This window comes from Pristis pectinata, chromosome 10, assembly GCF_009764475.1.
Source record: "Pristis pectinata isolate sPriPec2 chromosome 10, sPriPec2.1.pri, whole genome shotgun sequence".
Classification (NCBI taxonomy): Eukaryota; Metazoa; Chordata; class Chondrichthyes; order Rhinopristiformes; family Pristidae; genus Pristis; species Pristis pectinata.
Window position 1 is genome coordinate 12290684 of NC_067414.1, and position 26209 is coordinate 12316892.

General features: G+C 41.3%; 1 protein-coding gene across 2 annotated transcripts in view; it reads right to left on the reverse strand.

Annotated features, from left to right (window-relative positions):
- The window catches only part of spast (spastin), a 65468-nt gene that overhangs the window by 20054 nt on the left and 19205 nt on the right, over nucleotides 1-26209 (reverse strand). The window contains exons 4-6 of one of the 2 annotated variants that reach the window (XM_052024506.1): nucleotides 14785-14880; nucleotides 4903-5093; nucleotides 567-703 (exon numbers count right to left, since the gene is read on the reverse strand). In XM_052024506.1, coding sequence (XP_051880466.1) covers nucleotides 567-703; nucleotides 4903-5093; nucleotides 14785-14880 — 424 coding nt within the window. The remainder of the gene's footprint in view (nucleotides 1-566; nucleotides 704-4902; nucleotides 5094-14784; nucleotides 14881-26209) is intronic. The other variant, XM_052024507.1, reaches the window with a different exon arrangement.

Below are 26209 nucleotides of genomic sequence, written 5' to 3' on the forward strand. Positions count from 1 at the left end.
AACTGATATTAAAATCAGCCAACAATTTGAACTTGCAGCAAAATGCAGGCTGGGATGAGAGGCTAAAGGGAGACAAGGCACTTTGAAATATTATTTCTGCTCCTGATCACAATTCTTTGTCCACATGAGGGGAAAGACAGGAACATGATATACTGTGATAAAAAGACAGATGATAGCCATAGGAACATTTACTTTCAGATATCACAGAGTAACTGCAGGAATATAAGAACACTGCTGAAACACAATGCATTGCTGCTGGAAAGCAGCATGGAGGTCAGTAATACTTTCCTTGGTCACCTGGAAATGAAACAAATGCAAATAATCAAGAAATAATTCTTACTCCAGTCAAGGAATTCAAATTCAGTTTAGGAATTCTGAAAGTAAAAGAAAAAAAAAATTCAGCGTCTGTGACTATGAAGCTGTGGATTTTCATGAAACTCCCAGCTGGGTCATTAATAAGCTTCAGGGAAGGAAGTCTGCTGTCTCTGATAAAATGTAGAATGTGGATTTTCTTTTTAAACCGCATGTCCAATCCAGTTTAAATCCATGCCATATGTCACAGTTACCTGTCCACCACTTCATTCAGGATTAGGTTTGCCAGCTTGCTGTCAACATTCCGAAAATTTTTCAAATCCTTTTTCTTCTGAGGAGTTCCAACAGGGGTTGTGGGTTTGTTTGATCTGTTGTGCTTTGAACTTGTGGCCTGTTTAAAAAAATCATATTGAATAAACCTTCAAAACAAAATATGATAAAACTCTGGAGTTGGAAGAGTCAAAACTAGAATGACAAATCTCTCCACCGTCTTGCTGATCCTTTTATCTGCAACCTCTTCTGGCACTACAACCCTTTCTATCCTCTAACTCCTCAAATTCTAGGCACTCGTGGATCCCTGATTTCCTTCTCTCTACTACTGCAGCTGTGGCTTTCACCATTAGAGGAAACTCAAATTTTCTTCCCTGAACCTCATCTTTCCTTCCTCCTTTATTATGCACCTTGCATGTCAAATTTTCTGATAACATTGCTGTGAAGTGCTCTGGGAGATTTTAAGGATATAATGTGAATGGAAAAAGTTTAAAAAAAAGCACTGGCAGGTTTTTCCTGGTTAATCAGTTCAGGAAAATATCAGAACAGAAGTTTCAGTGGAGGAGAAACAAGTTTTTTTTTTGTGTGCAAGTTTTGGTTCCCTGGGGCTGATCTTAAATAACTTTTTCCTGCCCCCTTTTCAGAGCCATTTACATTCATTTAACTAACCTGTACCAGCAAGGACTACAAGGCAGCTTGGGGATTATTGATGTTTGTGAAGTCAATCTGAAAACTGCAACACCAGTGAAATACTCTTCTGGTGCAAATCACTACTTGTATCCCTTTGGCACCATTGGAACAACAGAGTTCATCTAATATCCAAACCAAGCCGAATAAAAAAGGTGATCATAAAAGGTATTAAAAATCAGTTAATCCTGTACTCAAACTTCACTTATTCCTTCAAAGGAGCCAATGATGTACTAACTATTTTGGGATGTGCAAGGCACATAAAGCACTGGGGAAGTCTTTCTGTGAACAGGTCATGATCCAAGAGTTTGCGGCAGAGAGTACGCACCATAGCAAATGTCATCCATGCAGTACTGCCCTTCTTCCCTCCCCCCCCCCACCCCCCACACCACCCCCCCATCTGCCATTAGATCATCTGATGAACTAAAGACGGACTTGCAATTCTACAACAGTTTTTTTTTAAATACAGCCTCATGTCATCTCAAATATAATAATTAAAGGCAATGAATTAGTTGTAGTGTGGCCAACGTTCTGATGTGGAAATACAGCAGCCAATTTACGCACAACAATTTCTCACAAGCATGATAACGATGAGATAATCTGTATCAGTGATGTTAATTTGGGGGGCAAGTACCAGACTGGACACTGGGGAGAATTCCTCGGCTTCTTTAAACCAACACTGTGGGATTTTTTTCATTCATTTGAAGGGGCAGACAAGAGCTTCAGTTCAACAGACGGCCTGAAAGGTGATCCCTTTGGCAATGCAACTCTGTCAATGCTGTAGAGGGCACTTTGTGCTTTATTTTGGATCTGAAGTTTCTGGGGTGGATCTTGGGCCCACAGCTTTTGACCTCAGCACCACCCACCACATCAGTGACATCAGGAACCAAAGACAACAGAACAAGGGTAGACCAACAGAAACACTAGGAACAAGGGAAAAAGTCTGAAATGACAAACTTCAATTCTTTAAGTATTTAAAGAGGCCATGAGTCAAAGGGGTAGCACACATGGGAATAGGAGGCAACAGGGAAAATACTTAGGAAAGTCTTGAGTAGCATTAGATAGATGTGCCTTATTTATTTTTTGCCTCTTAATCTGTAATAACATATTTTATACTTACAAACATATCTATGGTTTAAAAAATGGAAAGATTGTCCCAAAAAGTAATCCTATCCAGCCCCTTGAATCATTAGCAGGCAGCTCAGAAATCAGTGAGTCAAAAGAAATTTAAAACCAAAAACACAGAATTAACTGCACTGCTTTAAGTATTACATTTAGTCTACAAATTATTCCATGCTATTGACAGCAGCAATACATCAATAAGCTGTCCTGTATGCCACAGTGCCTGGAAATTCACAGCAAACAGCAAGGAGATTTAAATTTCCAGTGGCAGATGTTTTAGAAGGATTTTGGCTGTGGGTGATAGCTTCACTGTGTGTCTGAAGATTGCTTTTGCAGTTTATTAGCCATATATAGCCTGCTTAGTGAGTGAACTGCATCTGTTACTTTAATTTGGTCAATTTTAAGGATAATACATACGTATGCATGCATATTTCAGGCCAGCAGCAATAAAACTGAAATCCTTAAAGATTAACCATTTTGGTATATATTTCAAAGGAAAGATTTTCAGAGCTGTTCTGGAAGAGTAGAGGCTCACGACTAATAGCTCTTTCAGAGAGCTATCACAAGTGTGATATGTCATGATTCTATAAATTTATCTGGAGAATTTAACCACTTTCCACACAATTAAACTGAACCACTCATCTAGTTAATTCCATTCTTGTTCTGAATAATCTATTACCTTCTAAAATTTTAAAATTAGGCTAATGAATCTTAAGATAACAATTACAAAACCAAAGTGAAGCCAAGGCATTTCACAGCAAGGACATAAAAACAGATTCAAGTTCCATACTTTAAAGTGCTGTTTATTAAGTTTGGAGATATAAAAGAGATTCAGGGATCCACATAAACTGAATGTTAAAACGTCATGGACAAAATAATCAAGAGGTTGATCTTTACATCTGGTTGATGGGAATACTATGAGCATTAAAAACTCTAGTGAGGCTGCATCTGGATTCATGAGAGCAGTTCTGGGCACCTTGTACACATGCATATATTTACTGACCTTGAGGGAATGTAGTACAGACTTACAAGTATGATGCCTATTTGACAATGATTAAATTATGATGAGAGATTACATAAACTAGGATTATATTCACTGGAACTTTGACTGGTTTTCAAAATAGTTAGGGAAACTAATGGGTCAGAAGCAGAAGCAGTTGGAGAGTCTAGGACCAGCTAAAAATTAGAGCCAAGCCTTTCAGGATGACTAGGAAACACCTCAGCATGCAAAGGGGGATAGAAGTTTATAAAACTTCAGCAAATGGCAGTTGATGCGAAACTGTTATCTTTGTCATAGATTTCTGTAAGCAAAAAGCTATCAAGGGATATGGAGTTAGATCACAAATCCACCTTGATCTTACTGAATGGAAGAAAGGAATTGAGGGCTAAATGCCCTACATCTGTTCCTGTTTCCCTGCAAGTTAAATTAAATTCAACTTGATGTAAAATAATGCTTTAAACATTACAAGATATTAACACTGCAGTGAACTGACCAGCAAGGTACAAGATCTGCATGGAAACTTAACACTAAACTTATCCAAATCAAACTAAGAAATGGATCTGTATGTCTTAGCAGTGTACTCAGGTGAACTGCCATTTAGTCAAAATGAGCTTCTGAAGAGACAACAGTCTTTAATTTGTTTTACTTATTCTACATCAATAAACCACTTCATAGATAGTGTAGAGGATTAAACATCAGCCATTACCCTCTCTGAGGCAGGGTTCAAAACCCATGCCTCTTCTTGGTGTTCTCCCTTTATCTTCCAACATGAATGAACTTTCCAAGCTTTTAGCCAGTTTCCTGTCAGCTATTATATTTGTCCACCACATTGGCCAGAAACAGCAGCTCAGTGTTTCTTGCACTGTTATTGTATTTGACTTTTAGAGTTAAACTCACCGACTCCATTTGTTCTAATTGCTTATCAGAGCCTCAGGAACTGCATTCAAATAATTTCAGGTCAGCAATTTAAAATTATAGTTGCATTGCCCAAAATTCTTTAATCCTGTTTGATCCAATTAAATTTTAGAAAATATCACACATCCGCTTTCTTAGTGAATTCATTTAGAGGCTTACCAAAACACAGCATTAAGCCAACAGGTGCATATCCATCCAGGAACACATGGGAATTACAAGGCTTCAAGAAAAAGGTGAAGACATTTGGGTTTATGCTACTTTCCAAGGTCTCATGAGTGACTCAGTAATACAGGTGACACCCACGTTACGGCCGTTCAGGTTACATAATTTACAAATCATTAGCCAAAATTTTGAGACAGAATAATATTTGCTTTCATGGAATGTGTGTGAAAAAACATGTAAATAAGCTAATTTTTTTTTCAACTCTCACTTCTTGACACATGCACAGATGACAGGGCTTTGGTTCACGGGGGAAAACAAATCACAATGCGAGCTGTTTTCTAAGAATGCAAACACCTCTGTGACCTGGGGTCACCTGCAGTGATAAGCACAGGATATGATAAAGACAAGATAAGACATCTGGCCAACAATGATACCTTGGCAGTTGAGGTACTGGGTTGAGCAGGTGCTCGGGATGCCCCAGCAACATTGGAGATTCCACTGTAGCTCTGGGCCCTGTGATGACCACATTGTCCCGGTAAAGCAGTTTTTGCTGTGCACTTCGAACGAGGGAGAGAATTGCTTGTCTGTATCAAAGGATCCTTTTTCTTTGGAACAGCTCCACTTTCTACAGTCAAAACAGAACTGGTGTCAGAAGAACAGACCACATAACCAGCAACATACTAAACAGTGCTCCACAACCCTTGTTATCCATGTCCAAACTCACACCAAGTGTCCTGGATTCATGGCATTATACAGCACAGAAACAGGCCCTTCAGCCCAACTCACCCATGCTGACCAAGTTCTGCTCACTGATTCTGATTCAGACTCAATTTTAAAGTTCTTACCCTGGTTTTCAAATTTCTCAGTACTTCCCAGCTCCACAAACCTCAAATTCTGCACTCCAATTCAGGCCTCTTCATAATCCTCAAATTTAATTAGTCCACCACTGATGACTACATCTTCAGTTGCTTAAGCCCTGAAACTGATACCTCTCGCACTAAAACTGATATCTCTCAGGAACAGCTTCTTCCCCTCTGCCATCAGATTTCTGAATGGTCCATGAGCAATACCTCGTTATGCCTCTTTTGCATTATTTACATTTGTAAGTTATAGTAATTTTTATGTCTTGCACTGTACTGCTGCTGCAAAACAACAGACTTCACGTCATATGTCAGTGATAATAAACCTGATTCTGATTCTCCAAAACAACGCTTGAAACTTTACTCTTCGATCAAACTCTTGGTCATCTGACCTAACATCTCCTCATGGCTTGGTGGCAAATTTTGAATGAAAGCATTCATGAAACACCTCGCTTTGTTATGAATTCTATGTGAAAATTTGAAGATCATTGCCTCTGGGAGAGCTCTGCAGGAATTTACATTGATTAATGGGGCAACAGACAAAGCAAGAGAACAGATTCCTTCTTTCAAAAAAAATGGATGAGACACCCATAATTAAATTATCTTTACATTAAATCAAAAGAGATCATTCTACAGAGCTCCAATTGACCAATGCTCCAAGCTAAATGTTATGATTACAAACGAATACTCAAAGAACTGGCAGATAAGTTTACCACAGGTCATTCACACAACTTGATCCTGCAACATGCCAAAGCCCATGAGATTCGGCCCATGCCTGTTTGCTTGCTGCTTGGTTGCAAACGAGTTAAAGAAATATCATTCATACACAATATCAAAGGGAAGCTAAACAAGCCACGGGGTAGCAAAGTTGATAGGGCAAGAGCATTATCTAGAGAACAAGCATCAGATCACACCAAATGGCCAACCTGTGCAAAGCAAATTCTTTATAATTAAGATGCCACGTGGACAGTTCCTATAATCCTGCATTCATTTTTACAGGAGATGTGTTAACCCAGTAATAGAGATGATTTGGTCATTACCACCCAAATAGTTTCAGGAGCCCAGAGGAAGTGAACTGGCAGGGTATTTTTTGAAGCCAAGTAAGGCAGAGAAAACTGGAGGGGAACTCTGGGCAGCAGAGTGGTGCAGCTAGCAGAGCTGCTGCCTCACAACTCCAGTGACCCCAATTCAATCCTGTTCTTGGCTGCTCTGTGTGGGGTTTGCTTGTTCTCTGTGACAACATGCATTTCCTCCAGGCGCTCCAGTTTGCTACCAAAGACATGTGGGTTTAGAGGTTACTTTTTTGCATTGTAGGGGAATTAAGGGTTATGAGGAAAAAGGCAGGTAGGTGGATCTGAGTCCATGGCCAGATCAGCCATGATCTTATTGAATGGCAGAGCAGGCTCAGCAGGCCAGATGGCTGACTCCTGCTCCTAGTTCTTATGTTCTTATGTATCTGGCCACTGTACATTGTCCCAGTAGGATCTGGTGTGGGGACGGGGAGGGGAATGGAGTTGATGGGAATGTGGGGAGAATAAAATGGAAATTAGTGTAAATAGTGCTTGATGTTTGGTGTGGACTCAGTGGCCCAAAAGGGCCAGTTTCTGTGCTGTACGACTATGACTGAGAAATATACCATATGCCAATTATGCAACATGAAATTGAGGCTTTGTCCGCCCCATTGGGTGGATGCAAAAGAATGCAATTCACAGTCAGTATTTACCCCTCAATCAATGCCACTGAAACAGTTTATCAGCTCATTATTTGATTGCCACTTATGGACCTGACTATGCACAAAACGGCCACCTACATTATAGAAGTGACCACACATAAACTGTATTACTAATCTGGTTAATCTTGAAGTTCATTATAACCACAATCTTTTTGTTCTGCGCTTAGATTTTCCATGAAGGGAGAATCTTTGTGGGAAAGGAGATTCTGATTAAACTATCAGGCTCTATCCTTATAGTTCATAAGACATCTAGGTAGAATCCTTTTGTGAGAGTAAAGGTAGGACTGATTAGAGACAAAGGTGGAAAGATGTGCCTGGAAGCTGTGGAAGTGGGTGAGGTTGTCAATGAATACTTCTCTTCAGTATTCACCAAGGAGAGGGGCCTTGATGACGCTGAGGACAGTGTTGGTAAGGTTAATGTTCTAGAGCATGTAGGTATCAAGAGCAAGGATGTGTTAGAGCTGTTAGAAAATATTAAGACAGATAAGTCCCCAGGGCCTGACGGATTATTCCCCAGGCTGGTCCGCGAGGGGAGGGAGGAGATCACTGAACCGTTGGCTAGGATCTTTGAATCCTCTTTGTCCATGGGAATGGTACCAGAGGATTGGAGGGTGGCAAATGTTGTCCCCTTATTCAAAAAAGGTAGTAGGGATAGTCCAGGGAATTATAGACCAGTGAGCCTTATGTCTGTGGTAGGCAAGCTGTTGGAAAGGATTCTTAGAGATAGGATCTATGAGCATTTAGAGAATCATGGTCTGATTAGGGACAGCCAGCATGGCTTTGTGAAGGGCAGATCATGTCTCACAAACCTGATAGGATTCTTTGAGGAGGTGACCAGGCAGATTGATGAGGGTAGTGCAGTAGATGTGGTCTACATGGATTTTAGTAAGGCATTTGACAAGATTCCACATGGAGGCTTAGCAGTGTGGATTCAAAATTGGCTTGCATGTAGAAAGCAGAGGGTTGTGTGGAGGGAGTGCATTCAGGTTGGAGGGCTGTGACTAGCGGTGTCCCACAAGGATCAGTTCTGGGACCGCTTTGTGATTTTTCTTAGTGACTTGGATGAGGGGGTAGAAGGGTGGATTGGCAAATTTGCAGATGACACAAAGGTTGGTGGTGTTGTGGATAGTGTGGAGGACTGTCGAAGCTTGCAGAGGGACATTGATAGGATGCAGAGCTGGGCTGAGAAGTGGCAGATGGAGTTTAATCTGGAGAAGTGTGAGGTGTTACACTTTGGAAGGACAAACTCCAAGGCAGAGTACAAAGTTAATGGCAGGATTCTGGGTAGTGTGGAGGAGCAGAGAGATCTGGGGGTTCATACCCACAGATCACTGAAAGTTGCCTCACAGGTGGATAGGGTAGTTAAGAAAGCTTATGGGATGTTAGCTTTCATAAGTCGTGGGATCTAGTTTAGGAGCCACGAGGTAATGATGCAGCTCTACAAAACTCTGGTTAAACCACACTTGGAGTACTGTGTCTAGTTCTGGTCGCCTCGTTATAGGAAGGATGTGGAAGCGTTGGAAAGGGTGCAGAGGAGATTTACCAGGATGCTGCCTGGTTTGGAGAGTATGCATTATGAGGAGAGACTAAGGGAGCTAGGGCTTTATTCTTGGAGAGAAGGAGGATGAGGGGAGACAGATAGAGGTATACAAAATATTAAGAGGAATAGATAGAGTAGACAGCCAGCGCCTCTTTCCCAGGGCACCAATGCTCAATACAAGAGGGCATGGCTTTAAAGTAATGGGTGGGAAGTTCAAGGGAGATATCAGAGGAAGGGTTTTTACCCAGAGAGTGGTTGGGGCATGGAATGTGCTGCCTGGGGTGGTGGTGGAGGCAGGTACATTGGTCAAATTCAAGAGATTGTTAGATAAGCATATGTAGAAATTTAAAATAGAGGGATATGTGGGAAGAAGGGCTTAGATAGTCTTAAGCGAGGTTTAAAGGTCAGCACAACATTGTGGGCCAAAGGGCCTATATTATGCTGTATTGTTCTATGTTAAGTAATTAATTAAATCTGAAATAATTAAAAGCCATTATCAGTAATGGTGATCATGAAATCCCCACTAGGGTCCTTCAGGAAAGAAGATATAGTGTCCCTATCTGGTCTGGCAGATGGGTGATCCCAAATTCACAGCAATAACTGCGCTCAGAAATGAATGAACAAGCCACTCAGTTCAGGAGCAATTAGAAAAGGACGATGAATGTAGTTAACCAGCAACATTCATTCTGTGCAATAACAACAAAAGACACTCTGGACTGGGGAAAACTGAGCCTCTAGAAATAGAAATCATGAAAGACCACATTATATACAGCATCTCCTCACGATAACTCAAAGCATTTTACAATTAATGATGCTACACTGGAAAATTGCAACAGATGTGATCTTGCACTCAACAAGTCAGATGATGGAACTTGTGATCTAGTTATTTTTTCCAGTAGTGTTGAGGTACTGGTCACTCTAACCTTGTTCAGTGCCATGGATGATCATTGGCCATCTGCGCAGCCAGATAGGACCTTCGTTAACAACTTACATAATCAGACAAAAGCCAAACCAACAGATTGCCAATTCAACAAAGTAAAAGTGAGGAAGAATAATATAAGCCAGATAAGGTGCTACAATGTCAGAGGTAGCTCATCTGCCAGATCAAGTGGATGTAAAAGATCCCATGGATTGTTCCCCAACTTATCAAATAAATGGGAATTTTCCTGATATTTTATTCACTGCTGCTTCTTCTATTAACTCCAATAAAAACACTTAGTCAACTTTGCTGCCATGTTTCTTTGCCACAATGACTAAATTTAAAGACTACCTTTACCAGACTTCAAGGTGATAGGAACACCATACAAATGCAATTCCTTTTTTCCCCTAGGGTTTGTAACAATGTTTTAATACCTTAAGCAAGAGACACAGTCCTCATTGTGCATGGAAGCATGGTATAAGCTGGGGGTGTTAGGAAATACATGTAAAAAGTTATTTCCTTTTAGTAAAAGTTCAATTTTTCTTACTATTAAGTTCAGGACATCAACATATGGAAGAGCATTTTTAAAAATATATTATACACATCTCTCTAAAGCCTGTTAACTATTAATGGCAGGAATACATGTCAAGCCTTATACTTCGAGCAGAACTTGCTCTTACCCTGGAAAGAATGGGAATATTTTTCTCAGCTGAGAATCAGTACACCTATGCGAGCTCAGCCCACATCAGAGTTTCAACATGCTGAACTGTGTTCAACCCACTCTGCTCTTTACACACACATTTCTGTAGCCCTCTGGGTCCAAACGTCCTCCAGAACTTGCTGCTATCACTGTTATCCTGTAGAGTGGAGTGGTCCCAGGTCTCAGACAGCAGATCCTCAGGTAATGGCCTTTTGACATTTCACTGCCATCAAAGACCATTGGACTGCTTTCAAATATCTTAGACAACTGCTTTAAAGCACATTTATATGATGAAAATTAGAATTATTTAGAAAGCTTTATCCCTTCAATCAAGGTCAGCATTCAAATGAATGAGCCCTCAGCTCAATAAATTTACCTTGGATAGGGATGGATCCACCGATGGAACAGGAGGCCAGTTGTGTCGATATATGACACAGCCCTTCTGACTTCTGCCTTTCAAAGCACAAGTACAGAAGATGAGATAACTTGCAAAGACACCTCATTGGCAGTTCTCCGATGAGCTGCTGGTAAAAAGTGGATACATTCTGGGCCCATCTCTAAAGATCAGAGATGAAGAGGGAGCTCAAAGCACAATATCTTTTGTAAAGCTTGGGCTAGGAAAAAAAAAGACACCAGGAAAAGCCACCAGTACCAATCCTGGGAATTTTAAACAGGAGTGTGGAGCCATGTATTGTGCAGGTGCAATAAGATGCAAATTTCAGAGGCATGTTTAAGTATAACATTTTGGTCAGGCAGGACTTTTGGCACAAAAGTCAGGTCATTCAGCCTAATGTTCAATTGGTTTTGATGGTTCACCTGTACTAGTTTGTTGAAAGTTGCTACAATGGTTTGGAGAACAGATTTCCCCAAAACAGGCCGAGGAGGCTTGGTTAGAATTGCTCTGCAACACATCCAGCAAATTGCTGGTCAGGATGTTTTGTGGAGCTGGGTTTTGTAGAAGGTGGCAATGGTGCAGCTAGTAGAGCCAGTGCCTCAGAGCGCCAAGGTTCAATCCTGATCTCAGGTGCAGTCTGTGTAGAGTTTACACGTTCTCTTTGTGGCTGTATGGGATTTCTCCCACATCCTAAAGATGTGCGGGTTGGTACATTAACTGGCCACTGCAAATTGCCCCCCGTGTGTAGAATCCGGGGAGGAGTGTGGTACGAGCTGAGAATGTGGGGAGAATAAGAATGAGATTAACATAGGATTAGTGTAAATGGGTGGTCGATGCGGACTTGGTGGGCTGTAAGGACCCACTTCCAGTGCTGTCCCAATCTATGGACAAGATTCCACAGCACTATTTTGAATAGGAAGAGGGGAAGTTATCTTCGGTGGTCCAGCCATTATTTACTCAGAATAACATCACCAAAACAATTAACACATTGCTGTGCATCCTAATCCTAACACTAAATGTACTTTATTGACTGCAAAGCATTGGGACATTCTGTACATACACACCTTTTCTTTTGAGTTTGCAGACTCAAAGGAAACCAATGAAGTATAACTTGCTCCATCAAATTTTGCTATCAGTCTTCATCCTTCCATCGCCTTCATATGACTGATCCACTGCTTTTCCCATTTTGTAGACCACCAACAACATTCTAATCCAATAACTCTGATGATTACCTTAATATACTTCCTTCTGCCAGTCTTCCAATAAAACCCTTCAGTCTCCCAGTTTCTCCATCTCTGTCACTATATTTTGATACCACCTTCCAAACCAAGGTAGGTCATTTTTCCTCTACTCCAGATTCTCTTCCACAACAGCTGACAGGGCCCTGCACTGTTTGTTCATCCCATTTACTGAACCATAGTTTTCAATTTCCCTTACACCCCCAAACCACAACAGGGTTCCCTTTGTTCACAAACCTCCACTCAGACAACCTGTTGTTGGCCATTCTGCCAGTGCTTCCAGTCCAACCATGATTTAGAACAACCTCATTAAATCCTCATCAACAGATAACCAACACAGAATCTTAAACCCAACACCACACCACAACTTAAATTAGCAAAGAGCTGGTTGGCTCAGCCTCATGTGTTAGTAACTCAGCAATGCCCGTGCTGAAATAATGAACATATTAGGACCATTTGGCTCACTAACATAGAACCAACATGCTACAGTCATCACGGCATAAGCTCCAAGCCCAGAAGCTTTCTACACCAACCTTTGGGTGGGGGGGGGGGGGGGGGGGGGGGGGGGGTTGGTGGAGGAGGTGGAATCCTGGTCTGCATCCCAGAGACAAATTGATCCACCTGGGTGACTTCAACACCAGGTGGGAAGGGATGCATCCCTCTGACAAGGTGTGATTTCCAATGAGGTCCTTCTTGTGACAAATGCTCAGGACAGCAAGTCATAGCAAATGCCCTGTTTTGTCAGAGGGACAAGCACAAGGTGCCATGGCAACTTCCCCAGTGCAAGTACAGGCACCTGTTAGATAACATCATTGCCCGACTGAGAGACAAGGATGTCCGAATCCCCTCTGCCACAACATTAGCATCGATGACTGCCAGACCGACCACTGCCTACTCTGCTCTAATATTTCCATCAACTGAAGCATTGCCACAAGCAGATCAAAGTCAAAGCTTTCACAAAGGCAGCTCTTCTCAACAACTCCAAATCCATCAGCTCCTGGATTTGGAGCTTCAGTGTCCACAGCTAATGGGCAGTGCTGAAATTGGCCATAATTCAACATGAAGAGAGACTCAGCTTTTTCAGGCAGAACAACCAAGAGAATGCTCACAGATCGGAAACTCTACTTTTACTCAAGGGGGAGAAACCCATCTCTACAGGCACCAGAAGACAGAGGTCCAGCAGAGAACCCAGCACCTATAGAATCAATGGGGCCTAGAGAGAGCACAGGAGGCTCAGAAACTCACCAACACATGCAATGGTTCTTCAGCTTAGTACCCAGAGCTCAACCCCACTGAGAACCAAGAATGAGGGTAGATTCACCAGCATCAGGGAGCCAGTCAACACACACTGGAAGGAACACTTTGAAGATCTCAACAGCAACACTTGAGTCCTTTACACAGTTCCATAGTAACCCATACTGGCCACTTCTTACCCCTAGTCACTCTGAAGGTTAAAAGGGGCCATATCCAAACTCTAAAATAACAAGGCCTCCAGGACAGACAGTATCACTACTGAAATTCTAAAACGTGGCAGTAAAGGACTTCAGTCACAAATACACTATCCCATTGCCCATCTGGGAAGAGGTGGATTTACTAGGAGACCAGAAATATTGCATTTGTGACCATTTTCAAGAATGAAGACATGTCCAGATGTGACAGCTACAGAGGTACCTCTTGCTCTTTGCCACAGGGAAAATCATCTCTGGGGTCCTCCTCAACTGCCTCATCCCAATGGACAAAGAGCTGCTCCCTAAATCAGTGCGAGTTCTGTCTACCTAGAGGCACAGTGGACACAATCTTCACTACATGATAACTCCAAGAAAAATGCAGGGAGCAGCACCGGCCACTGTACATCCAACTGTACTAAAACCTTTGACTCCATCCATCAAGGGGTACTGTGGAACACCTTCCTTATATTCAGTTGCCTTGCTCTAGGACAGCATGCGAGCCAAGATATTAATCACTGCCTCAATATTTTCCTCAAAATTGCTGACCACAATGTTGCAGCTCTCCTCCAAGTAACTTCCTGTAAAAGTGAAGCCAATCTTCAGAACTAATGAGAATCTGTTCCAAGGCAACCGTGCTCCAGAACCAAGGTCACCTGAACCTCCGTAGTCATGCTGCAATTTGCAGACAATACTTGCCTTTGCATGTGATTGGAGGCCAAGCTCCAAAATGTCATCAACTCACTCTCACCAAAGCACAGGAGAGGATGAACAACACTCAGTATCCTCAACACCAAAGTGCTCACTTTGCACCACACTACCCTCCAACAATAAAGGTTCACGCAAGAGCCTGGCAAACATCAACTAGTTCCCATATCATGAGAGCCACCTCTCGGCAAAGACAGATATCAAAGATGAAATTCAGCACTGCCTTCAATGTGCAAGCATAGCCTTTGATTGAATGAGGAAGGTATTTGAAGATCTAGACCACACCTGACACAAAGCTCATGGTCTATCAGGCATCAGTGATCCTTGCCCTTCTATGATTCTGAAACCTGACAGTTCAAAGCATGTCATTAGCATGCTCACACACTGGAGCCATCACTTAACAGGGGATGACTTTCCATCCATCAGAACTGGAAAAGGAGAGGAAAGAAGCCTGTTAAGCTGCAGTGAGAGGGGATGGGGGGTGGGAAAGAGAGTCTCAGATAGGATGACCACCCTCCCTGCAGCTTAATGAGCTTTTTTTCTCTCCTTTCCAGTTCTGACAAAGGGCTTTCAACCTGAAACATTAAACAGTTTCATTTCCCACAGATGCAGCCTGACCTGAGTATTTCCAGCATTTTCTGTTTTTATTTTAAAATTTGCAGCATTTGGATTTTATTTATGGATTTTCGATTACTTTCTGTACAATCTATTCACAAGACAATTGTATTTTTTTTAAAAACTTGCTTATAAAGCCATTGTTGACAAATTGAAGAAACCCACCTGACTGGGACCATGCTCTAAGACATGGTGGGGTTGGGTTGCCTCTACACATCTCCCTCTCAGGCTTGGAAATCTTTGTGCATGCTAGCATCTGCTCTATACAATACCGTGCGGGCAGAAACAGGAAAAAAGAGAGCACAACAAAATAAGTATACAAAGAATAAATAAGATAGATAGTGCTACAGCACTAAAACATGCAGGTATTCTACTATAAAATAAATTTAGACTGATACATTCCTAAAAATCATTTCAAAGATTGCAAACAAAAAGGATGTTTTTGTTGCTTTTAATAAAGACATTTTAAAAACAAAAACAGGATTTAAATTGAACGCTGACTGGGAAATGGGATGAAGCAGGTTCAGTAGCTGATAAATTCTGTTCCCTTGTAAGGTAAGTTGTTCTTGTAAATTTTAAGAGTCTCAGAGAAATGCAAGATAAAAGCAGGCCCTTTGGCTCATTGAGTCTGTACCAATCAGCCACCTCCTATTCACAATAATCCTACATTTTGTTTTAAAATTCTCCCCACATTGTCATCAGCTTCCCCCAGATTCTACCACTCACATACACATTAGGGGCAATTTACAGCAGCCAATTTACCTATGAACCCACATGCCTTTGAGATGTGGAAGGAAACCAGAGCATCCAGAGGAAACTTGTGTGATCACAGGGAAAATGTGCAAACTTCACTCAGTAAGTGCCCGAGGTCAGGACTGAACCCAGGTCTCTGGTGCTGTGAGGCAGTGGCTCTACTCTTTGCACCATCCCGTGCCGCCTAAGTGATTAAGACATAGAAAGTTTGGAAACAATTCAAGAGCACAAGGTGGGGGGGGTGGAAAGTACATCAAAAAAACAGATTTTCATTTTCAAACCTCCATTGAGTTCTTACAGCCAAACCTTAAAGGATCCTCAAATCTCAACTACCTGCCCCAGAAAGATTTTTAACATGAGTTTCAGGGCCAATAAAAGCCAAGGGTTTAAGCATCAACTCCAATCTTCAAAATTGGTGCAAAACCATTTTTTTTCAACTGGAGGTCAAGTGGTTCATCCCTGGGCTGAATAAACTCACCCCTCAAGCTATCTTCTACAATAAGTGCCAGCCTTGCCAGTAATAGCCACACCCTGAGAATGGTCACTTTGGTTTGGGGGCAGTAGGGAATCATTTCAAGTCAAAATCCAAAAAGAAGGCAGACTGAAAATTCCATCCTCATTGGAACAATGCAGTTTGTATTACAAGACAAAGAATTAAGAGATTGATCAATCCCTGTAAGAGTGATTTAGGAAATATAACACAGAAATAATGGCACAAACCATGATGTAGTTCAGAAGAACAGACCACAAGAAAGGAGATCTTTCAACACTTTTAGTATTCTTTGCACTGTAACTGTCACTTCCACTGCCCCACTCTGTACATTTTATTTTAAAAAGCTGTGCAAATATGCATTGCTTTAAAAATCCCAAAGAAAATGCAACCCATTTTCCCCAAATTCTTTGAGGGAAAAACAGCCAAACACATGAGCTTTCTACTTCCTGGTTTGCCTCCAAAAACTCTATGATCAGCTGCCAAGACTGCCTGATGACTGCACTGTTGCTAGATGCCAGGGATTCTCTAAAATCACTAAGTCATTGCAGACATCTTTTGCTGAGGCCTGTAACAACTCCTATAAATCTCACAGGTCACTACTAAACATGGATCAGTAAAAAAAATTAGCCATGCACATTTGCTAAATTTAAAATGTCAGAATCAGGTTTATCACTGACATATGTCATGAAATTTGTTGTTTTGCGGAAGCAGTACATCGCAAGACACAAAGACATAAAAATTACTAATGTTATAAAAATAAATAAATAGTGCAAAAGAGGAATAATGAGGTAGTGTTCATGGACCACAAACTCAAATAAATGTGAAAATCGTTTAAGAATACGTTATTGGGAAAAGTGCCTAGCAACCAATGTACAGCAACAACATTATGATGAACATAATGTTGTTGCTGTACATTGTGGTGAGTGGTGACATTTGAATGATAAATGCTGGCCAGGAAACTAATAAGTATCTAAAGCACTGGGTTAACAAACTATTAATGAAGGTCAATTGACGCTATTTTGATTTGAAAATTCAGCAAGAAATACACCCAGACATTTTAGCTGATAATTAAAAACCAGTTACAGCATCTAGCTAGGGGGAAAAGAGCTATTACAACGGTGCAGGAGCTATTATAATGGACGATAGAGAGATGGCAGAGGAATTGAATTAATATTTTGCATCGGTCTTCACCGTGGAAGACATCAGCAATGTGCCGGTTAGTCAGGAGTCTCACGAAATGGAATTGAGTTCAGTTAAGATTACTAGGGAGAGGTGCTAGGAAAACTAAATGGACTAAAGACTGATAAGTCTCCCGGACCGGATGAGGTGCATCCCCGGGTTCTGAAGGAGGTGGCTTTAGAGATAGCGGAGGCATTGGCGATTATTTTCCAGAAATCGATAGATTCAGGCGTGGTTCCGGAGGACTGGAGGGTCGCAAATGTAGTTCCGTTGTACAAGAAAGGAGGGAGGCAGCATAAAGGAAGTTACAGACCTATTAGTCTGACGTCAGTGGTGGGAAAGTTATTGGAATCTATCCTCAAAGACGGGGTTACGGAATACCTAGAGGCGCAGGGCAGGATAGGTCCTAGCCAACATGGTTTGTGAAGGGAAGATCCAGCCTGACCAACCTATTGGAGTTTTTTGAAGAAATCACAGGCAAGGTGGATAAGGGAGAGGCGGTAGATGTTGTGTATTTAGACTTTCAAAAGGCCTTCAATAAGGTGCCTCACAAGAGACTGATTAATAAGATGAGAGGTCATGGAATTACGGGTAGGATAACAGAATGGGTGGAGCATTGGCTGGTTGACAGGAAGCAAAGAGTGGAAATAAAAGGATCTTGTTCTGGTTGGTTACCGGTTACTAGTGGTGTGCCGCAGGGGTCGGTGTTGGGACCGCTCCTTTTTACCTTGTACATTAACGATTTGGATGATGGAATAAATGGTTTCGTGGCTAAGTTTGCGGATGACACCAAGATAGGGGGAGGAGTAGGGAGTATTGAAGAAATAGGAAGGTTGCAGAGGGATCTAGACAGTTTAGGAGAATGGGCAAGGAAATAGCAAATGAGATTCAATGTAGGGAAATGTGCAGTTGTACACTTTGGAAGCAGAAATAAGCGGGCAGATTATTATCTAGGAGGAGAGAAAATCCAAAGCACGGAAGTACAAAGGGACTTGGGGGGTACTCGTGCAGGATACCTTAAAGGTTAACCACCAGGTCGGATCGGTGGTAAAGAAAGCGAATGCTATGTTGGCATTCATTTCGAGAGGTATAGTGTATAAAAGTAAGGAAGTGTTGATGAGGCTCTACGGGGCACTAGTGAGGCCTCATTTGGAATATTGTGCGCCGTTTTGGGCCCCACATCTTAGGAGGGATGTGTTGACGTTGGAGAGGGTTCAGAGGAGATTTACGAGGATGATTCCAGGAATGAAAGGGCTTAAGTATGAGGAGCGTTTGTCGGCTCTTGGACTGTACTCGCTGGAGTACAGAAGAATGAGAGGGGACCTCATAGCGACATTTAAAATAATGATAGGAAAGGACAGAGTAAATGTGGCTAGGCTGTTTCCCTTGGTGGGTGAGTCCAGGACCAGAGGGCACAATCTTAGAATTAGAGGGTACAGTTTCAAAACAGAGATGAGGAAAAATTTCTTTAGCCAGAGGGTGGTGAATTTGTGGAACTCCTTGCCACGTACAGCAGTGGAAGCCAGATCAGTGGGGGCGTTCAAGGAGGAGATAGATAGATATCTAAATAGTCAGGATATCAAGGGATATGGGGATAAGGCCGGTAATTGGGATTAGAATAGTGTTTTTTTTTTCTTCTTCTTCCCCCATTCCCCATTTCTCATTTCTATTTCCCTTTCCTTGGAGCAGACTCGATGGGCCGAATGGCCTGCTTCTGCTCCCTTGTCTTGTGATCTTGTGATCCAGGCAGAGCTGTTAAGTTGGATGCATAAATTTTTCAAAGGTCAAATGTTTCTCAAATACATTGGCCATTTCGAAAATATCAATTATAGTGCCAGATCTTCTGCAACACTGAGGTTGCTGCTCCCTGCCACCTTCACTATGCAGTTTCTCTTAATGTGGATGGAACACAATCTTCTATGAAGTTGGGGGAAATCATGTCATCTTCCACTATCTCCCCCACCACCACCCCCCCCCCCCCCCACCTTCTCTGTTGCATGGGTACTGCTCACTTCTCCACTCCCTGGCCTGCTCTTCCATTCTCACCCACCTCTCAGCATCCCACAGCACATTCCCAAGCAACCAGAGATGTCACACCTGTCCATTCACCTCTTCCCTTCCCAACATCCAGGGACCCAAACAATCAGTTCTAGGGAAGCAGCAATTCACTTGCACTTCTTCCAATCTAGTCTACTGTATTTGGTGTTCACAATGTGGCCAACTGTACACTGGAGAAAGCAAACGTAGACTGGGCAGTCACTTTGTGGAGCAACTGTGCTTGGTCCAAGGACTGACCCCAAGCTTCCAGTTGCCTGCTAGTTTAATCCACCATCCCACTTCCACTCTGATTTCTTGGCTGTGGCCTCCTGCATAGTTACATTGAGGCTCAATACAAACTTGAGGAGCAACACCTTTTCTCCCCTGGGCACATTACAGCCTGCGGGACTCAATACAGAATTTTCCACCTCTAGATAAATTGCTTTTTGTTTATATCAGGACAGGTCACCCCCAACAACCTCCCCCCCACACTCCCCAAATATGTATATTCTGGCCTGCTCAGCATGTCCCTGTATGCCTGAATATACACCACCCAGACTTTACAACATCAGCAACACATTAAATGATTTCACCCTATTACTGACATTCCCCTCGTTCCACCCATTGCCTTCTCCCACCTTCTCTGTCACATAGCCTAACTTGCTTTCCCTCTTTCTCAGTTCTGAGGGCCTTCCACCCAAAACACTGTTTCTCCTTCTACAGATGCTGCTCAACTGTGTTCTCCCAGCATTTGTTTTTCTACTTGAGAAAAGCCCAGTTATTGACTGATCAGCCACAAATATAGGTGACTCTCAGTGGAAGACCTGTCCCCTGGAGACATCACTAAAAGGATAGACTTGCTGCAGAATACACCATAGAAATTTTAGGAGACCTCCCTACGAGAATAAAATCTTAGAAATGTGAAGGAAAGCAAACGAGCAAAAAGAAGTTGTACAGAGATAGCCGTGAGGGGAAAATGTAGTTCAACAAGCATTTATTCTTCAGATGGTGCAAGAGTTTAAGATTAAAGTGTGATCAAAGAATGACACAAATGATTTCCTCTAGTGCAAGGAATCCAGAATAAAATTATAGACAGCCCATTCACAGTGATCAAAGACAACACATGTTCACACAAAAAAAAGTACAAATCTAGAAAACTCTCCCCAAAGGGTTATGGATCAGCTAAACATTTCAAAATTGGTATTGATGGACTTTGCCTGGCTAAGGGTAGCAAGGCATGAGACCATAATGTAGATGGAGCAGAGATACAGGTTAGCCATGATATAATTGTTTTGTCTCCAGCTACCACCATGTCCTTCCTCCATTCCTAACTAAAATCTCTTGCTCAAGTTTTTGACAATTTCATAGACATTTTAATTTGCTCTTTATTCTCTCAAAAAGTTTGCCTTTTGTATTCCTGCTCTAAAACTATTTAGGCCAATAACTTGGCAATTGAAGTGCTCTCTCCAATTCCAATAATCTTATGGATTTAAGTGACTACTTTTGTATCACCATTTAAGTAAATAATTCTAAAGGCAGTGAAAATGACATGTTCCCTGATAAAGATATTTATCTGCACTTCAGATATACCTTTGGTAATGAATGAGGGCCAAAGACACCATCACCTTAGAACCATTCATGGATGGAGAAAAAGAAAAACAAAAGATGTTGGAAGCCAGAAGCAAAAAAAATTGCTGAAGTGTTCAGCATTCTCCATTTGTTACACATTACTAGATGTTGCTTGCTCCCCATTTACAAAGCATTCTAGATTTTTTTTTACAGTAAATGCAGGAAATGGGGCAAAATTCAATATGGCTGCTTATCAAGAGAGAGACTAGATGAGTAGAACGCTTGTATTTATCGCATGATATTCATTTTTAGTAAATAAATTTAATCAATTAAAACACCACACTATACTGACAATAATCTTAAAGTAGTCTTCAAATGCTGCAAGAGGAATGTGCCGCTATAGGAATTGTGACAGCACATACAAATGTAAATATAAATGATGAACAGCAATACTCAAGTCCCAAAAACCCTACAATTGCATACATGTCCACAATCAACAGTAACAAGTAAATGTCTGTCTTGCATCCAAGTTCAATTGTTTAAAATACTCCTATGTTAAATCTACTAAAATTATCAAATAACACAGAGCTCAGCTTAAACGTGTCTCCATACCTAATCAATAAAAAAGTTATACTTTCAATCAGAACTGAATTTTTTATTGATTGGTTAATTCCTCCACCACCCCCCCCCCCCCAAACGATATACATGCAGATTTGGACAATTTCTATTATTTAAAAAAATTAGGCAAATGCATCAACTTACAGTTGTAAATTTTCAACTAAATTGGCAGTAACAATTAATAATAAATTGAATTCAAAGTCCACTGTGATCTACACTGTTACTAATCCGGCCATCTCTTTTGCATGCTCCTCCCTCCAAGTTACCCAGTCAAATACCCAGCTATTCTTTGCATTTACAAACAAATGCAATTGCTCAGTAGTGTATGCACAATAGCCACAATTTGAAAGACAGAAACTTAAACCACAATGCATGATTGATATATCCGTATAAGAAATAAACAACACTTTTAAGCATGTCTTCATGAATACATTTACTTATTAACCATAAAACATGAAACATTCTAGCCTTAAGTATCCAGTTTGCCACAAAATTAAATACGAAACATGCATATTAAATCAGAAAGGTTCAGCTTCCATTGCTGGTCCTTGCTTCAGGCAGTAGCAACTTCAACAGCCTACTTGGTTTTTTTGTGTGGGGGTGGGGGGGGGGTGGTGGGAGGAGGCACGAGCAAGGAGAAAGGTGAAATAATAAAACACACAGGACTTATTCAACAGTCCCTACAGAAAAGGCAGAGATGAACTGAGACACGAGGCTCAGATGCTGTTTCCCTCGAAAATAGATGGACCACAGGGCGCTTTGGGTGTGTCAGATTGGAAATGGTACAGATTCAGCGATCCCATTCATTTCAATGATGAAAATGGCATGATGGAGACAGACAAGTTGCAGATAATGCACATTTTGTTTGAATTAATTAAATTACCTTAAACCTAATTATTTAAATATTTTCTAGAATATTAAATACTTACGTTTCATTTAACATTCAAGAAGTGAATAATTAATAGTTTCAGAATGTGAAGTTTAGAGACATTCATAAACATTCAAACAATGGCAATTCTGACAGATTGAGACAGCTAAACCACATCCCCTAAAGTATTTCTGTAGGTGGCGCTTTCCATTTACAATGGAGACAATTTAGCGGACTAATCTGCTGCAGGAAGATCTGCTTCAGGTAAGCATGGATCCAATGGTGAGGAGAAAGAGAGAGACGAGGAGAGGTGCACCTTTCCCAGGGGACTCCTGGCTGCAGGCTTCACTGGTGGAAAATGCAACCTTAAGCAAAAACAACACACGTACACGCCCTTTACTACACAATTTTGACTCCCTTTACTACTGAACTTTCTCCCATAATTTTCACTCTTTGGTTACATCCCCTTCTGTTATGCATGTCTTGCTATATTCAAGCATCAGACATGGGCTGAGACAGAAACCAACCTTTTTATTCACTTCCATTTACATTCTACATCCAGTCTTTGGATGTGGACTTTTGGAGAATTGTGGATCTTTAGTAATTGATTATCCTTGTATCTTGTGAAGTAACAGGGTTCCTGAGATCAACAGACTGATGGAAATGTCAAAGAAAATAATCATGGGTCACCTTTGCTTTCAGTGTTTTGAGTGCTATCTATGAGGAAATAGGGAGGCCAATAATGTTTGCCACTGATGACTCTGTAACTTTGACCGCCATGGTAATAAATTACAGGCAGATGGTTCTGTCAATTGCAGTACGATGAGGATTAATAAAACCTACAAACCAACTTCATGAGCAGTTAAGTAAACAAGACTCATTTTATAGAAGTAAACTGGTTATGTAAGCAGATACCTTTCAAACAAATCAAGAATAGATATAACAAGGTTTTATTTGTGACGTGAGCCTATGATTAGGGCAAGCTAAGGTTTATAAAGAGCATAGTTTTCAATAGTTCTTCAGAGTGCATGAAACACTGAATGAGAAACCAGAAGTCTCTGTGCAGTATTGACTGCCTAATATGTTGTTTATGAATAAAATCTGTTTTGTACATTTCATTAAATGTATAATGCTGATATAACATATAAGGAAGATGGACTGATGTGAATGGCACCGCTATCACATTGCTAGGCCAATTTGGTGGATGTTTGAGAGTCAACCACATCAGTGTGTTATGGGAATCTGAGAGTGTATGGACCTAGGGAGTATAGGCTGGCAACTTTGCATCCTAGACTTGTAATGTCCTGGCTCCCTCCCCTATTATCCACCGAGCCATTAGTGGGAACTTAAAACAGAAGAGACTTCTCCAACAGACAGAAGTATAAAACGCAGGCACAGCACAGTGACATGAAATGATAGGAAAAGATTGAATAGGGAACATGTGAAATAAATTGAGCAGATTGAAAGGGATTACAGCAAGTTCATTGCAACTATAAAAGAAGTTTTAAAAATGGAAAACTAATGGTGAACACCCAATCGAAAGCCAGTTTAGCCAGCCTGATCATTGCTGGTTTGTATCTCAACTCCATCCAACCACCTTGGTTTTGCAACTCCTGCCCAAAAAAAAATCTAATTTTCATAGTTTTCAATGTACCCTCACCCACCCAGCCTCAAAGCATTCTTGGGAAAGGGAAAGGACCATTCCCGATTTCCACTATTCCTTGTATGGAAAACAAAATACTCCTGACAACACTGTGAAGGTTTCTCTCTAAGATTGTGATGCTCTTCATTCCAAGATTCCCCCAGGGGAGGAAGCATCTACTCAACTGAATCCATTAAATCACCTTAAGCACCACAATTAGTTTACTGCGAGCATTGGGTTTACAGCTGAGAAACAGTATAATCTCTCACAAGAGACTTCTCAAAATGAATGTATGAAAGTAATAGCGATAAGGAAAGCAGAAAACATTAATGAATGACAAGCAGTGGCGGGTGACTGACTTATTACATTATTAAGCTAAGATGCAAGATTGCACAACTGGAACCCATTCCTGTAGATTGGAAAGTTGTGAGAGAGCGCGAGAGCAAGAGAAACCAGTGAGCAAGGAGCAAATCAGTTCAGCAGTTATTGTGGAAAATTACTACCTGCATAGTTTACTATTCATTCTCCTATTGAAGAGTCTTCTCATTCTCTTCAGGAGTTACAACAGATACCCTTTTACTTCACCATAGAACATAGTACATTACAGCACAGTACAGGCCCTTCAGCCCACAATGTTGTGCTGACATTTTGCCCTGCTCTAAGATCTATCTAACCCTTCCCTCCCACATATACACATGAATGATAGAGAAATGGGGGGGCTAAGAGATGTTGCTCTTAGATACAGTGGCATGCAAAAGTTTGGACAACCCTGGTCAAAATTTCTGTTACTGTGAATAGTTAAGTGAGTAGAAGGTGAACTGATCTCCAAAAGTCAAAGTTAAAGATGAAACATTCTTTTCAACATTTTAAGCAAGATTAGTGTATTACTTTTGTTTTGTACAATTTTAGAGTGAAAAAAAGAAAGGAGCACCATGCAAAAGTTTGGGCACCCCAAGAGATTTGAGCTCTCAGATAACTTTTACCAAGGTCTCAGACCTTCATTAGCTTGTTAGGGCTATGGCTTGTTCACAGCCATCGTTAGGAAAAGCCAGGTGATGCAAATTTCAAAGCTTTATAAATACCCTGACTCCTCAAACCTTTCCCAACAATCAGCAGCCATGGGTTCCTCTAAGCAGCTGCCTAGCACTCTGAAAATTAAAATAAATGATGCTCACAAAGCAGGAGAAGGCTATAAGAAGATAGCAAAGCATTTTTCAGGTAGCTGTTTCCTCAGTTCGTAATGTAATTAAGAAGTGGCAGTTAACAGGAACGGTGGAGGTCAAGTTGAGGTCTGGAAGACCAAGAAAACTTTCCAAGGGAACTGCTTGTAGGATTGCTAGAAAGGCAAATCAAAACCCCCGTTTGACTGCAAAAGACCTTCAGGGAGATTTAGCAGACTCTGGAGTGGTGGTACACTGTTCTACTGTGCAGTGACACCTGCACAAATATGACCTTCATGGAAAAGTCATCAGAAGAAAACCTTTCCTACGCCCTCACCACAAAATTCAGCATCAGAAGTTTGCAAAGGAACATCTAAACAAGCCTGATGCAGTTTGGAAAGAAGTCCTGTGGACTGAAGAAGTTAAAATAGAACTTTTTGGCCGCAATGAGCAAAGGTATGTTTGGAGAAAAAAGGGTGCAGAATTTCATGAAAGAACACCTCTCCAACTGTTAAGCACTGGGGTGGATCGATCATGCTTTGGGCTTGTGTTGCAGCTAGTGGCATGAGGAACATTCCACTGGTAGAGGGAAGAATGAATTCAATTAAATACCAACAAATTCTGGAAGCAAACATCACACCGTCCGTAAAAAAGCTGAAGATGAAAAGAGGATGGCTTCTACAACAGGATAACTATCCTAAACACACCTCAAAATCCACAATGGACTACCCCAAGAGGCACAAGCTGAAGGTTTTGCCATGGCCCTCATAGTCCCCCGACATAAACATCATCAAAAATCTGTGGAGAGACCTCAAAAGAGCAGCCCAAGAATCTCACAGAACTAGAAGTCTTTTGCAAGGAAGAATGGGTGAAAATCCCCCCCAAACAAGAATTGAGAGTCTTAGCTGGCTACAAAAAGCATTTACAAGCTGTGATACTTGCCAAAGGGGGTGTTACTAAGTACTGACCATGCAGGGTGCCCAAACTTTTGCTTTGGACCCTTTTCCTTTTTTGTTATTTTGAAACTGTAAAAGATGGAAATAAAAAGGTAATCTTGATTAAGATATTAAAGAAATGTGTCATTTTTAACTTCATGCCTTTTGGAAATCAGGTCATCTTTTACTCGCTTAGCTATTCACAGTAACAGAAATTTTGACCGGGGTACCCAAACTTTTGCATGCCACTGTATGTTGCAATTGAACCCACATCTACCACTTCCACTGGCAGCTCGTTCCACACTCGCACCACCCTCTCAGTGAAGAAGTTTCCCC